At 56.5% G+C, this 15,636-nt stretch overlaps 1 protein-coding gene across 1 annotated transcript in view; it reads left to right on the forward strand.

Annotated features, from left to right (window-relative positions):
• The first annotated feature begins 1,592 nt into the window (after nucleotides 1–1,592).
• DPH1 (diphthamide biosynthesis 1) overlaps nucleotides 1,593–15,636 on the forward strand; it is a 31,183-nt gene continuing 17,139 nt past the window's right edge. Inside the window, exons 1-4 of the mRNA XM_063294828.1 lie at nucleotides 1,593–1,702; nucleotides 6,782–6,934; nucleotides 8,227–8,290; nucleotides 13,576–13,697. Coding sequence (XP_063150898.1) covers nucleotides 1,657–1,702; nucleotides 6,782–6,934; nucleotides 8,227–8,290; nucleotides 13,576–13,697 — 385 coding nt within the window. The 5' untranslated portion in view covers nucleotides 1,593–1,656. The remainder of the gene's footprint in view (nucleotides 1,703–6,781; nucleotides 6,935–8,226; nucleotides 8,291–13,575; nucleotides 13,698–15,636) is intronic.

The following is a 15,636-nucleotide window of genomic DNA, read 5'->3' on the forward strand; positions in this document are numbered from 1 at the left end:
ACTCTGGGCAGCTCACAAAATCCATAAAAAAGTAAACAATTAAACTCCACCGAGATAGCCAGACTGGACTATGACAGCTACTAAGACACCAAACAGCACCAACAGTAAAAACCCAATACAACAGGGACTTGACCAATAAAAGCCCCCCCCCCCACCATATTAACCCCTGGCCTGGGAACAGAGCCAGGTCTTAAGGGCTCCCCAAAACCCCAGGAAAATGGGCACTGCCTGAATCTTGCGGGGTGGGGGAGGAGGATGCTGTTCCACGTTTTCTGTGTTTTGGCCAGATTTGTCATTTAGTTCTTTATTCTTTTACGTGTTCTCTGTTTAGCTTGTTTTTCCTTTCTTTCCTTAATCATGTTGTATTTCAGTCTGTTATGAGCTGCCCAGTCTCATTCTGGAATGGGGTGGTGCCTAAATCAAATAAATGAAATTACTTAAAAACATAACTGAAGTGTTGGTATACCAATCCAGCAGCAAAATAATACCAAGTGGAAAGGTCTTGGCTCCTGGTCACATCCAGGCTGCCTTTGAGCAAAGTTTGCCATTGCCCCCTTGTGAGAGTTCTTCAACTTCCCAACTTAAAGGTAACACATGGGATTGCCTGGTGGTCTCTCATCCAAGCTCTAGTTAGGTTTAGGCCTGCTTAGCCTGTGGAGATCAGCAAAGGCCAGCAAAGCTAGGCTTGGGGTCAGCTATTCCCAAACCCAAACTCAGCAACGCTCCATAGTTTTGACACAAGGAAGAGAGGGATTTCCCTCAAAAAGAATGGCTCTCCTGTAGCAGGGAGTTCCAATGTCCACAGGCAAGACCCTGAGATGGGTTGGAGCCCCTGGGCCTCCACCTTGCTGTCCAGAGTGCCCAAGCACTGGACTGGTCTCCTTTCCCCAAAGTCCACTGCTGCACAGCTGGCTGTTTCTGTCAAGAGGCTGGTCGGCCGGCGGGATGTTTGGTTGCTAGTCCCTGGCCCTGGGCTGCCAACCACCCTCCTGAGCGCCACCGGGGCTCTGCTTCGCGGAAAAGAGGCTCCCCCAGCCTTGGGGAGCTGCCACCCGGGTGGTGCTGGCGCTGGACGGGGGTCTTCCGCAAGGCCGAGCCGGCCCGGAAGGCCTCTTTGCCCCCCGCTGGGATCGCTTCGTTCAGCCGCGGGGGCTGGAGGGCGACGGCGAGAAGCCGGGTCGGGCCGGGGGCGCGAATACAGCCGCGGCCCAGCCGAGGGCCCCGCCGAGCCACAGAAAGGAGCCCTCGGCCGGGAGCAGGCGCCCGCGGCCGAGGCGGGGGCAACCAGCCCAGGACGGCTTCTAGGCGGGGGGCCGCGGGTCGCGCTCGCCCCGGGGCAAAGGGAGAGGCGCGCCGGGCGCCCCCAAGAGAAACCACCTTCAGCAGCCAGGCCGGGGTGAACGCAGCCCCGGTGGTTTGGGGTAGGTGGGGTTGTCAACTCCCGGGGGTCGCCGGACCTTTTCCCTCCGGACCTCCAGGAAGCCCGGCGCCCGAGAGAGCGCCCCGCCCCGCGACCACGAAGGCGCTCTGCGCGCGCTCGAGGACCCGCCGCCGCCGCCGCCGCCCATCGCTGGCTCGGCGCCCCTCGCGGCGGCCTGGCTCCCGCGCCCGGCGCTCGATTGGCGCTGCCTCCCTGGCTGCACGAGGCGCGCGGCGATGGCGGCGGACGGGGCGGGCGGCGGCCCCCCGGCCCTCGCGGCAGGTGAGCGCGGGAGCCGCGCGGCCCCGGGGGCTTCGGGGCGGGGGGCGCCTGAGACCGCGCGGCCCTGCGCTCGCCCTGCTGGGGGCCCGGCCGGGTCCGGGCGGCCGCTTGTCCTCCGCCGGGCGGGGGGGCCGGGGCCGCGCCTGGTCCAGGGAGGGGGCGGCCGGGGCCTTCGGGGCGGCCGCGGGCGAGGGGCGAAGCCTCGCCGTGCTGGGCCCGAGGCCGGGGGGTCTCCGAAGGGGGACGGCACAGACCTAACTCCCCCCCGGAAAAAAAAGGGAACCGTGAGAAAAGCTGCTTGGCAGAACGGCCGGCTGGGGCGCGTGGCAGCTCTCCGGAGGGCGGGCGGGGGCTTGGCGGGGCTGGTGCCGGGCCGGGCGGCCCTCCTCCGGCCGCGGGGTCCGGGCCGGCCAGGAGCCCCCCGAGGCGCCGTGGGCGTGGCGTCGCGAGAGGGGCTCGCGCGGGTTGCGCGGCTTGTGGGGGGCCCAGAGCGTCTCTCCCTCCCCCGGGCTCTCCTGCTGCGGTCTGTGGCTGGGAGTCGGGGTGCCTTTGTCCATTTCTTTGAAGGAGTCGGAAGATGTTTTTAAAACAAAAGCAGTACGTGGCTGGTGCTGTTACCATACATACAGTCGGTTTTAAAGCGTTTCTCTTAATGCATTTGTCAGCTAAGATCTTTTCAAATGTTTATACGTTAAAATAATTTAATATAAGACTGGTTTCCAGGTCTTATTGGCGTTTGGGTGAAAGGCTTTTCTTAGCTTTAGGGTCTTGGCTGCTGTCTGCATCTGCCCGGTAACCCTGCCTACAGACTTGTTAGTATATTCCAACACACCCATCCTGTGCGCTACTCCCGTTTGGGCTAAGCAACATTGTGTAACATTTTCTTTCATGGGCAAGAAAGGAGAAAGAGAGGTTAAGACAACAGCATTAAAGGTATTGAATAAGACAAGGAGAAGGAACCATACCTAAGCAGACTACATTGTGCCCACTACCTTTCTAAAAAGCATTTACACTTCTTAAAATGTTTTGTCCATTTTCCTTTTCAGTAATAAATATTCTACCACTTACAAAGATTCATCTAATTGCTCTTTTTTCCCCTCTTTATTTATTTATCAAATTTTTATCACTGCCCATCTCCCCCCCACAAGGATTTATGTATACCTTGTAGTTATTCTTCCCTTTCTGTCAGAGACAAATACCTTGACTTCTTGCATTGATTTTCCAACCTGTACTCCCTGTTGCATTATACAAACTATCTAACATTCCCTGCAAATCATTTCAGCTTCTCAGCCAATAACATGGCATCATCTGTATATAAATGTAAACATACATTCATGCCCCTCTAACAGCACCAGAAGTATTCCTTCTGCCTTTATCCACCACTACATTAAATAACCAATCACACATCCTTTTCTTCAGTTTACTGAACCATCTACTAAATACTCCATTTATTTTCATGCATGCTTTACTTCCAACATATACCATATTCAGCGGTCAAGTTTCAACTCCATATTCACATGAAACACTCCATAATTCAAGCTTATGTATTTTATAATATGTTTTCTCTAAATCAACAGAAGTTATAATAAACTCTTTTTTCTCACATTTCTTGGTGACCTGCTGAAGAGCATAAATTTGGTCCTATTTTGCTGATTGTCATTCCTGTACCCTTTCAGTGAGAATTCTGCATACACCTTCCCACACACGGGTAGCAAACTAATTCCCTTGCAGTTTTTGCACTCCCTGTTGCTATGCTTCTCTTTGTGAGGGGAACTGATTGGCATTCTTGTACTCATCAGGCACAGACGCAGTCTTCACACACCCATTGAATGTGTCACACAGCCACTCGGCAAGCAAACCACACCCAAATTTTAACATTTCTCCAGTTTCACCAACTATACCTGCAGCCCTTTCATTTTTCAGCTTTCTCACAGTGTTTATGACTTTCTTTTCTTCCATTTCTTTCCTGGGCAGTAGCATTGGTTTCAAGTCTGTTTCACCCCCAGTAATTTCATCCATTTTTATTCCATTTCATTAGGCTGGTAGCTTCTTGTTTAGCTCTTTCTCCCACTTCCAAACCAGTGTTTTATTGCCATGAAAATTGCTCTGCATTTGCTCTGCCTCTTTTAACCTTACGCAGTTCTTGTGACAAGTTTTTTTCTGTCCCATCCAATCTGGATGAGTGGCTACCCTCAGCACGTGACCCGAATGGGCTCCGGTGGCGGCCCCAGCCTCTCATTCCCCAGGAACAGTAGGGTTACTTACTCTTTCTCTGCCGCGCGCCTGTTAGGGTAGCTGTTCCTGGGGCAATCCCTGTCTGAAAGTGGAACTGCTTCAGCCAGCCTTGTGACGCTTCATGCCAGCTCTGTGGCACTCTGTGGCATAACTCTTTTTGCTCTGCCCCAAGCAGCTGCCCTCTTCTCTTTCCTGCACATCCATCTACTTTCCATTCACTCTGTTCGGAGATGGAGCTTCTAAAACTTCCTCTTCCTTCTGTAGTTGTTCCACATTCACTCTGATTTCCTCCTTGTCCACCTTTCCCCAAGATCCCCTCTGGGCCCAGCTGAATAGTGGCCTGTCCCCGTCGTGCCTTTGAATCAAGCTGGTGAGTCAGCTGGGGTTGAGGTTAGGGGCTGCCAGACTCCTCCTGATTCTTTGCCCTGTGGACTAACACAGCCCCCCTCCTGCAGTTGCATTATCCTTGACTCCTTTGCTCAGTCTTTCCTCATAAGCAATCAGATTAATCATGCTTTTTACATCTATACAGGTAGTCCTCACTTAACAACCACAATTGGGACCAGAATTTCAGTTGCTAAGCAAAGCGGTCATTAAGTAAATCCGACCCAATTTTACAACCTTTTTTGCAGTGGTTGTTAAGCAAACCACATGGTTGTTAAGTGAATCACACAGTTCCCCACTGATTTTGCTTGCCGGAAGCCAGCTGGAAAGGTCAAAAATGGTGATCACGTGACCATAGGACACTGTGACAGCTGTAAATGTGAACAGGTTGCCAAGTGCCCAAATTGGGAACATGTGACTGGGGACAGAGAGACAGTCATAAGTGCGAGGACCAGCCATGAGTCGTTTTTTTCCAGCACTTTCATAAGTCTGAACTGTTGCTAAACAAATGGTTGTTAAGTGAGGACTACCTGTAAACTTTCCTTTGCCATATGTGTGCATGAATAGATGTATTTGAAAGACAGAGACCTTTTCCAAGGAGCGACTCACCAAACCGCTGCCCTTCTCATTCATTCTGGGGTCTCCAAATGGCCCAGCTGCTTTTTCTGTACTCTTTTCTTGTTTCCATCCATCCATTCAGGTCCCTAATGGAATAATTTTTATCCCGGATCTTATTATTCAGAATGTTGCACAATTCTCCCCCACCCCCCAATCATCTCTGATTCTTCCATTATCCTCATTTGTGGAGTGTAACTGGCCAGTCTCACCTCCCTGTGGATTCCTATTTCTGTATGTAGCCACAGGAGCCTGGACGACCCCAGTTCATGCTTTCTGACACACTTTTCAGCCCTTCCCTCATAACTGAATCTCCACCTTCTCTTTGACTCCTTATTCAGACCAGTTTTCATCTTCCCTGGCCTCTTAGTTTCCCAGAGATGCAACATGCCCATTTCCCTGTCTTTTCTTTTGTTGGTTAATTCCTGCTTTTCACCACTTTGTCCTTTTTCATTCCCAAACTGCAAAGGGTCAGGGTTAGGGAGTTTCAGGGAATTTCCCAAGGCCAGACCATGAGCCAGGCAGAGGTGCGGTGTGGCACGGTGTGAATCTGCCTTGCTCTGCTGCTGTGCCACCTGCAGCCGTGCCCAGCCGGCTTGCTCGGTGTTCAGGTTTGCTATTTTCTCCCTGTCAGTTGGCAAAAGAGCATGTGAGCCAGTTTCTGCTTGGCCTCTTGCTACAGCTGCCAGTGCCTATTGCCTTGGGGGCATAGCCACGCAGCAGGCACAGCCCCCCCCCCCTCGATTTCTTCTCTCACACCCTCCCCCTGGAGCACCTTCTCTGCCAAGCTGCATCCTCCATAATGCTGTTGCTTTGCTGATTCACAGAACGCCAACACATTAGTGCCAAAGGGGGAAGGGGTTGTGTGCGCCACTTCAAAGTCCCAGGCCCACTGGCCCTTCTGGCACCTGTAGGTGGTCCCAACATCCCTCCTGAAATGTGATTCAGCTCCTCCTGATTTTAGCCCATCTGGCTTTCTCCCCCCTTGGCTCCAAATCCTCCCTGCCAGTGCCAGTGGGCAGCAGAAGGGGTGCCTGCTCCCCAGCGCCCTCCAAACTGAGACGGTTGTACAGGACTGTTTGAGGCATAGGGTTGGGGGTTGGACTAGAAGACCTCCAAGGTCCCTTCCAACTATGATTCATAGACCTGCCAGTCCTGGGAAGGGAAGGGCATACTTTCAGGGAAGACCCTATTTCTTCTGCTTTAATCCTGGGGATGGTCTTCTTCAAGTCTGACTCCTGGAGAGCACACCCATGCAGCTGTGTTCCCTGTGTTGCCAAAGCAGTTTGCCAGGTATTCCTCTGGGGTGGAATTTGGGGAGTGGTCCAGGGCAGTTGGGAGCAGCCAGATTGGGGGAGGTTGAATGCGACTGAGACCCTGTGGTTCTGCTTGTTTGCATTGGGGCTGGGGAAGGGCTAGGGGAACATGGCTACAAAGCCCCTCTTCCCTGCAGTTCTGCAACACACTTGGGTGGAGTGCAAAGCCTGTGATGGTGGCCTCTGCCTCGGATAGCCTTGGATGTTGATGGCTTCTGGCCAGATGGCTTGTGATTTATCAGTATCCAGAGGCAGCCCGCTGCTGGGAAAAAACGGGACTGGCTCTGTGCACTGCCTGGGGGGCTTCAGAGAGGCATCTGGTTAATTGGTGGGCCATTGGCCTGAACCAGCACAGTTCCCTCACTGTTCTTAGGGCTGAGTGTCAAAATATAATGCCGAGGAGGGACCTTTCCTCCTTGCCAAGAAATTGCACTCTGAATTTTGCTATTATGGGGAAGGGGAGCGAGGTGATGTGTGGGCTCAGTTTTTCCTTGCGTGGCTGTTGGCATCACTTCTGCCTCTCTTGCAGCTAGACGAGCCCCTCGCCGAGTGGCACACCACATCCCCCAAGAGATTTTGTCAGACCCAGAGCTCCAGGAAGCTGTGGGATGCCTCCCGCGGAACTACAACTTTGAGGTCTACAAAACGGTGTGGCGGATCCGTCAGGCCCAAGCCAAGAGGGGTGAGTGCCTTGGCTGTGGGACCAGAGGGACAGTCTCTATGTTGGGGAAGGGTGTCCCTGTTCTGGAAAAACCCAGGCCCCAATTTCTTTTGACCATCAGGGGTGCTTGTAAGAGTAGGAGCTGAAGTCCACCACATCCCTGCATGGAAGGTCAGCTGTCATTGTCTATCTCAGCTGCCTTGTCTCCTTGAATAACACCTCTGCTTCTCCTCCTTGGAGCCATTGCTTTTCTCGGGGAAGCACAGCTCTGGGGAAAGTGGGTGGCCCCCTGGGGGTGGGAATTAGCCACATGGTGCCCTGTGCAGTGTTGCTCACTGCTGTCCCACGTGCCAAGGAGAGCTGGCTGTAGAGCACTTGCCCAAACAAGTGATATCCTGCCAGTGAACAGCTTCTCCGCTCAGGATGCTGAGTGGTTCGCGCAAGGTGGGCGGTGGGAGAGGCAGAGTTCTGCAGAAGATCGTGGAGTTAGGAGGATCCCTCCATCCAGCTTCTGCTTGCCCAACTCTGGGTGCCTGGCAGGGCAGGGGCTTTGACAGCTACTTGAGCTCCCAAAGCTGGCCAGAAAGAACCAGGAGGCCGCAGCAGGGAGCTGGGTTTGGGGACCTGGGCATGCTTGAGAGAACCTCTCTTGCCCCATCCTCTTTATCTAAGCCTGAATTCATGTGGGGCAGTAAAAAATGGCTGGGAACACAACAAGGGCTTTCCTTGGGGGCCCCAGATGCCTTTCAGGTTCACCATGGCTGGGCAGGCCTGCGCCTTGGGTGCCAGCTGCCTGGAACTGGGCTGGACCTGGTCTCCATAGCTCAGCTCACGCCTGGGCGGCTGGCAGTGGTTTCCCAGGGCTCCAGGAGAAGGGGACTTTTTCCAGCTCATCTGGAGACCCCTCTGGAACTGAGTCACCCTTGCCTTGGGGCTCCGAGAAGGGGCTCCCTCCTTGAGCTGCAATGGAAAGCTCTCTCCCCACCACCCCTGACCCGATGCCCTCTAGATGGGAACTGCGCACCCAGAATTCCCAGCTGATTGCCCAGAGGATGCTGGTTCATTCGTTCTCCGTTCTGGTGCAGGAGGTGTGCTGGAGCCTGACTCTGCCAGCTTCCAGGCCCCCCTCTTGGCAGAGGACCCACGGAACCAAACCTTTGCAGGGGCGGGAGGCAGGTGGCCGTGCAGCTTGCTTGGAGTCAGTTCTGGTGGTGGGGTGGAGCCCTGCCATGGGGAGGGAGGCCGCAGTGCTGAGAGAAGTTGCCTGGGTTCAGGGAGCTGCTCGTGAGCGGCCTCTTCTGCCTTCCTTTCAGTGGCGCTGCAGATGCCAGAGGGCCTCCTGATGTTTGCCTGCACCCTGGCCGACATCATTGAGAGGTGAGCTGGGGAGGGGTGCTGGGGGAGATGCCTGGCATCAGATCAGGGCCTTTTGGCCATGGGGGAAGAGGCTGGCATTCATACATCTCCCGGGGGCCTTTGGCACAGCCTCACCCGCAGCCTCACGGCTTCCGTGACTTTTGCAGAGCTGTGGATTGGAAACTTGGCCCTGCGGCTCTGCCTGCCAAGGGGCTGGCTGTGAATCTGGGCACCCCCATGTGCTTGGGGGAGGTGGGGCTGATCAAGGGCTGGTCAGCCAGGGCACAGGGCTGGTCAGCTGCCTCCGCCCCGTGTACCCCCTGGATCCACCCAGGCTGCTTGGCTGCTCTGAATTGCTTTGAAAGACCTTTTGGCTCCTTGCTGGGTTGTGGGGAGCGAGAGTGACTAGGCTGAAGGAGGGACTGCCCTCCTTTCTGTGGGGGTTGCCCCCAGCCAGCCCCCCCCCCCCATGCTGCAGTGCTTTGGGGAGCCGCCTGCCCAGCAAGGGCCTCTTTCATGTCTTGACTTCAAAGGGGTCTGGTTATCCGGATCCTTTTATCTGAAGCACAGCAGCCTTGCTCCTCCTCCCTCCCTCCCCCTGGAGACTGGGAAGGAACCAGAGCCCCCCACCCCCACCCCTCATTTGCCTGGCCCAGGAATGGCTCCTTTCCTCTAGGGCTCTTCTCGAGGGTCTGCACCGTTCAGGCCTTCTCATTGTCTGGATGAGTTTTGTTCTTTATTTTTATTCATTAAATGCCTATCCTGCCTGTTGCAGAGGAGCTCAAGGGGGCAGACCCAGTGCGCCCTCCTCGTGTTCTTCCCTCCCCACAACCCTTTGAGGTAGGCTGGGCTGGGAAAGAGCTGGGCCTGTGGCCTCATGGTCTTGGGGGCAAGGGGCTGTCTTCCACCCCTCCTGGGTGTCTAGAAAGCCTTCAGGTCAGTGGGAGGGTGGTGGCCCTCCGACCTTGGACCCTTCACGAGCACTCTCACAAAATGTCTGCCACGACGGGGAGGGCCGGTGGCAGATTCACCTGTCCCAGCAAGCAAACTGGCGTCCCCTCCCACATCGCTCCCCACCTTCTCCTTTAACCTGCCCCTGGTGCCCTCTGGCCTTGGACTTTTCTGCTGGGCGGGTGGGGGGCAACCTTCCAACAATGTCCTGGGCTGCAGTCCCCCCTCCAATTTTTATTTATATTTTTTACTTGTGCAATTTATCTATTGCCTGAGGCCTTAGACACTAGCCACTTTACAGATATTAAAATTGCAATAAAAATTACATTTTAAAATGTCAGTAACAGAATTGTAAGAATTTCAATAATAAGAAAAATATACGTGCCAATGTAGCTATGTGTATTCATGTGCGCACACGCATAGTTTTACTTTGCACGGGGCCAGTGGGGCTTCAGAGGCGTGTTTGGCGATTGAGATGGGGCTGGAGGCTGGCCCTTTTCCTTGCTGCTTCGATCCTGCTTTGTGTTTGAAGAGCCAGAGGGTGGGCAAAGTGGGCTCTCTGGGTGGGCTGTGTTGGAGCCCCCAGCAGTAGCAGCCCTTCTCAGCCAGAGACGCTGCAGGGCTGCCAGCAAAGATCTTGCTTCCTCCCAATTGCTCTCCCCCCAGTGCATTGCCTTGGTCTCTGGGCCTTGAGGGCTGCCCCGCAGGGATGTCTTTCTGGAGCCAGCCAAGCACATTAGCTCCTGATTGCTCCTGACTGAGAGTTCCCCACATCACAGCTGGCCTTGAGTTTTCCATCTGTTCTTTCCTGGATCAGAAAAGGCCCCTCCCTTTTCCTCCCCCCACCCTTCAAAGGCGTTGCTGCCATTGGGGGTTCCAGCTGGGACTGTGCACAAGCCAGGGAGCGGCCCTGGGCCTTTGCTGCCAGCCTCACCGGCAAGCCCATTCCTCCATGGGTGGGGGGCTTCTGCAGCCCCCCGGCTGTGCTGTGCCCCTGAGGAGAGGCTGCTAGGATTGGGGGCTGCTCTGCCTGGGGCTTATACGTTTCTCCTCTGCACAGAGGGAGTGAAACCCACAGGGGTTGGTGGCATCTGGGACAGTACCCCCTATTTCCTCCTCCTGTATCTCAGTTTTTTGTATTGAACCCACCCCCCACCCCATAATCCAGGAGGAGGAAACGACCCAGGCTGAGGAAGCCACCTCTTGCCGATGTGCCCCGTGGGCACAGTGCCCTTGGGAAGGTGCTCTGTCCCCCCCCCACCCCAGAGGCTTCTTGGGAGTGGGAAGCAGCCAGATCTGGTCCCCTGCTTCTGGTGAAGAATTGTTTTTCCAGAAGGGAAGCTGAGATGAAAAGGAGGCCCTAAAGATTATTTATGTATTTATTTTGCCCCTTTGCTGGCTGCCCAACTCCAAAAGTGACCCTGGGCGGCTTCACAAAATTAAAGACAGGAAAAACCACCTGATAGAAACAGCAGAACTGCCCTGAGGGAACTTGTCCTCAGTGGGGCCATGCTAAGGAGTCTCCCCCGGCTCCGCTTGGGGGCGAAGTCTTCCTTGGCCACCAGAGGTGGCACAGAGCTGCATGCCGGGTGGCTGCCGAACCCGTTGTGGGCGCGGGAAGGATGGCAAGGGAGCTTCCGGGAGGGTGGCAGAACCAGGGATGGAGGGTTGGCATAGTCCGATCAGCCTCCTGCCAGTTTGGGTTCCCCCGGCAAGTGCTCTTTCTCCTTCCTCCCCTCCCCACCTCTAGCTGGGCATCCTTTGGCCAGATGCCCTCAGCCGGTGCCTCTCCCCATTATCTGCCCCCCCCCCCCAGTTGATCGGTGCACTTGGTGGAGCTCCCCCCGTGCTCTCCCTTGTCCAGGAGAAGTGAGTGGCAGGATTCAGAGGGAGGAAAGGGTGGGGGAGAGGAGAGGGTTCCAGAATTTTACTCAACCCCAGACAGAGGAGGGGTAGGGAGGGTGAAACGGGGGGCAGCAGAGCCCCAGTCCTGCAATCTGCTGCCTGGGAGAGGGTTGCAAATTGGACGCTCTAAAAATAACAACAGCGGCTGCAGTCAAAACTTGACACCCAGGCTGGTCACCCAAATTTTCTGCCTTGGGAAACTGAACTCCTGTGGCTTATATGAATTATGCAGATTGTTCGCTTGACTTTTCTGCATAATTCATGGCAGGGGGTTGGCCTGGCAGCCTGCGAATGCAGCGTCGCCTCTCCGAGTTCTTGCAGCTCCATCCAGGCCTTGCTCTTCGCGGCCTGCGGGCCGGGGCCAGCCTCATTCCTCCTTCCGCAGCAGGCCCAGGCCCTCAGCTCGTGGGCCGCTGTTGCCCTGTGGCCGGCGGGAGGGGAGCCCAGCCCCTGTTGCCGCAGAGTGCCAGCGGTCGTCGTCTCTTCCTTCCTCCTGGCAAAGCTGCTTCCTGGCCGTTGTGGGTCCTGGCTCTGGGTTTGGGTCTGCCCTCTGATCTGGAAATGCTTCTGTTCCTCTCCTCTCTCTCCTTCCTTCCTTGAAGTGGTCAGCCGCATAATTGCCTCTGCACAGCTCAAGTCACTTTTCCTTCTGTTTTGCTGGTGGGGTGTCTGGGGCGGGGAGTTTGCCCGGACCAAGCTTTGCTGGAATTTCACCTCCCATTGGGGGGGGGGGTTTGTCCCCTCCTCCTTACCTTGCAAGCAAAGAGCTTTGGGAATGAAGTACAGTTGGCATCCCCAGTCAAAGAGCTGCTGCAGCGCCAGCCCTGGGCTCTGGCATGGGTGACACCTTTCTACATACTGGGGAACCGCTGTTGCATGTGCCCGCACAGAGACACTGATTTGGGGACCGTTTGGCCCTGGGTTGGCTGTGTGGGAGAGAGTCTCCCTCGCCGGCATTCTGCCACTTGTACCCGTGTCCTTGGGTGGATGGGAGGAGACTGCACGCCTTTTGCCATCCTCACCTTCCCTCCACTGCTCGCTCCCAAGTTGGCAAGGCTGGTAACGGCAGGCCCCATGCCCTCTGGCCCTTTGCGGCCAGAATCGATGGTCTGTTCATCCCGTGGCATTTGACAGAGAGGGAGGGGGAGGTGTGCCCAGGAGAGTCCCTGTGCCTGGCTGCTGGCAGGGCCTCTGTTGGCGGGGGGGGGGAGTGGTGCCAGAGCTCCCGGGCCCCTCTTTGCTCCGGGTCTCCAAGGGTTTTGAGCTTCCCAAGAGAGGGGCTGCCCCTGAGCTGGGCCTCCTGCTGGAGCCTCACACCCCCTTCCTCTGCCTCCCTTTCCCGCCTGATTACCGGGCAGCTGCAAGTGGCTCCCAGGGCATTGGCTTTCCTTTTTGGAGACCCTGTTCTCACACTCCCTGCCAGCCAGCCAGCCAGCCAGGGGCAAGGGGTAATGCCGGTTCCAAGTTGGTCTTGCTTCCGGCAGGAGGAGCCAGGCATGGCCAGCCCTTCTGTCTGCTCGGGGGCTCGTGGGGCCAGCGGCCTGGGGCGGTTTCTTTGAATCTGGCACCGGATTGGTCGCTCGAGAGCAAACCGCTGCCCTCCGCGGCCGTGACGCTGCCCTTGCGTTTTCTTAAATCCTTCTCTTGAGAGAGCGTGGTTGCCACCACTTTGTTCTACGATGAAGTGGCCGCTTCTCTCGGCCACATGTTTTTCCTTCTGCAAAACCGGAGCCCTGCAGAGAGAAGGCCGTGTCAGACACAGAAGCGAACAGAAGAAGGCTTTGAGGTCTGCCGGCAGGGAACGAGAGGGGCACGTTGACCCCTCCATGGGCCAGGCCTGGCCTCTTGGCCCAGCCCTGTTCGTGTTCCAGCAATGCAGGAACCCCTGACAAACACACAACCACATCAACAACCGTAGCAGAGAATGAAATTCCAGCCGCCCCGGCTCTTCCCTTCTCCGTCTCAACCAGAAGTCGTCTCTCCCTTCTGGCCAGTTGGAGGGCCGGGGCAGGCCTGAATCGGGGGCGCGTGTGGCCTCCTGGTGGCTCTTCTGCAGGCCGCTGGGAATCCAGGCACAAGTTTTGCTGAGCCCCCGGTTCCCTGAGCCTTTCCTCCGTCAAGGAGGTAGATTCGTGTGCTCCAGCTTAATGGCTTCCCACCTGCACCTGCAGCTGGGTGGCTCTTTGGCCGAGACTCCTCCCCTCTGAAGCCATCCCTGAACCTCTGCCCGGAGGGAGCCCCCTCCTTCCCCCCCACTCCCAGCACTGGATTTCCTGTAAATCCCGGATGCTCCTTCTCTCCCTACCAGCTGGAAGGCAGGATGGCCACTGGGGCTGAGGTGCTAATGGTCCCGTGGCAACGCAGCTGCAGCAGGATCCACGATGGGAGGGAGGGAGGCTCAGCCGGGTGGGTGTGCGTTTTGCCTGGTACGAGGACCTTTCCTCCCGCAGGTTCACGGATGCAGAAGTTGTGGTGATGGGTGACGTGACCTATGGTGCCTGCTGCGTGGATGACTTCACTGCTCAGGCCTTGGGAGCTGACTTCCTTGTCCACTACGGCCACAGTTGTCTGAGTATGTACGTGGTCCTTGGGGGAATTGGGAGAAATATCCCACCGCCACCCCAAAGGAGCATGAAGCCTGGGGGAGGTCCGGGGAGGGCTTCTCAAGGAGAATGGGTAGAGAAGCAGCACCCTTTTATCCTTACCCCCAGCCTCTGGAAAGACGCTCACTCATCCCTGCATGGCCCCACACGCCAGCGGCCCCCCAGTCTCCCCAGGGGGCAGCTTGTTGGCCTGAATGTGGGCTGACACTCCAAATGGAGAGCCAGGCCAGGTGCCCCTTTCCCTTCCGAGCTCCTAGTCTGCCCTTTTTGGAAAAGAGGGAGATGCATTTATTTAGAAGATTTCTACAACCGCCCTGTTGGTGAAATTGCTAATGCTGGTCTGCAAGCTACCACAGGGTGTTTGGTGTTCAGGAAGTGACATGGGGTGGGGAGGTGCCCTCTTCCCAACTGCTACTGCTGTCCGGCCAAGGGGGAGCCGGGAAGGATTTGGAGCCCTTCCAAGCAGCTCCTCTTCGCAGGGCACCAGAACTGCCGTGTGTCAAGTCCACTGTGCCAATTGGCCCTTGCCACTGCAACCCTGCCTGGGACCCGGCCCCTTGATCCAGGCCTGAAGGGTGGGGTTCTGCCTGCCTGCCTGCCTTGCCCTAGAGACGGAAAGGGGGTCACTGCCCCGTGGAGGGCCGGGCCCTCCAGGTGCTGCTGCACTCTGACACGATCGCTGGTTGTGGAGGGGAGGGAGCAGCCACCCACCGGCTCCCTAGGTGGAGCGGTACTCCAGATTCCGTTGCCATGGAAACTGCTGCTGTCCCAGATGCTCCTAACTTTGAAGTTCACCCAGGATGGAATTGGCTCGAAATCACAGAGAACTGGTGGGGGGGCCGAGGGTGAGAGCTGTCAATGTTGAAGGTGGCTTGGCTGTATTATCAGCCGCTGCTGCCACCGCCTCCTCCCTGGGTTATCATCTCCCTTTGCTGGGGGGAGCCAAGCTGACTCTTGTAAGTTGGGAGGGGTGTGACATCAAGGAACTGCAACACAGTCGGTGGACCTGAAGGGGTGCCTCTCTCTCTCTACACCTTTGCACCATTATCCCCTGATGGAGAAGCCACACTCCTGTGCATGCATGCATGTGTGCACGCTGCCGCTTCCCTCCTCCAGCTTGCTGACTGCTGGGGCGGGCAGGTTGAGAGCCCTCTGTCACACCCCATGTTGCCACTGAAGCAGAGCCTTCCCACTCACGATAGGCCAGGGAGCTACCACTCGCCAGCCCCAGAATGATGTCCACTGCTGGGCAGACACTCCTGCTGCACCAGCACTGCAGGGACGTTGCAGGGAGGGGCGATTCCATTTCCATCTACCCTGTTTGTGGAAACACCCCTTGGTGGGTTGGGAGGGGAGGGAAGGCGGCCACGCTCTACTTCCAAATTGGCTGCTGGAGGTAAGCTGTCTGGCTGAGGGTGGCATTGCAGTGGCGCGTCTGGCCTTCAGCTTTCGACTCATTTGGGCTGAGGCCAGGAGTCCCAAGGCGAGCATTCTAGGGGTGTTCACCAGTGGGGCTAGACCCGTCATGCTCGGGTGCAGAGTGCTTGATGCCCCCTTAGGATCCTCCGTTAGCCGGCATGAGAGTCACACAAGCAGCCCGGATGGCGTGCGGGAGACCTCCCCTTTCCCTCCTGGAAGCAGGATCAGCCCCCGGACTCTAATTTCATGAAAAGCGGGAGCCTCGTGGGGGAGGAAGGAAGGAGGGAGGGAGGGGCTTTTCTGCCAGTGAAAGGATCCCAGCACGTGCAAAGAGCAGAGAATTGCAGGAAGGCATCTTGGCCCTTTCTGTCTTGCAGGACGACCCCTCCGGGCCTGGCAGCCTGGTGAGGGGGCGGTGGCCACACAGGGTTCCCCCAGGACTCTGCCTCTAGGATCACAGTTTCCTGCAACTTGGAGGGCAGAAGCTTT

This window comes from Candoia aspera, chromosome 1 (assembly GCF_035149785.1).
Source record: "Candoia aspera isolate rCanAsp1 chromosome 1, rCanAsp1.hap2, whole genome shotgun sequence".
Classification (NCBI taxonomy): Eukaryota; Metazoa; Chordata; class Lepidosauria; order Squamata; family Boidae; genus Candoia; species Candoia aspera.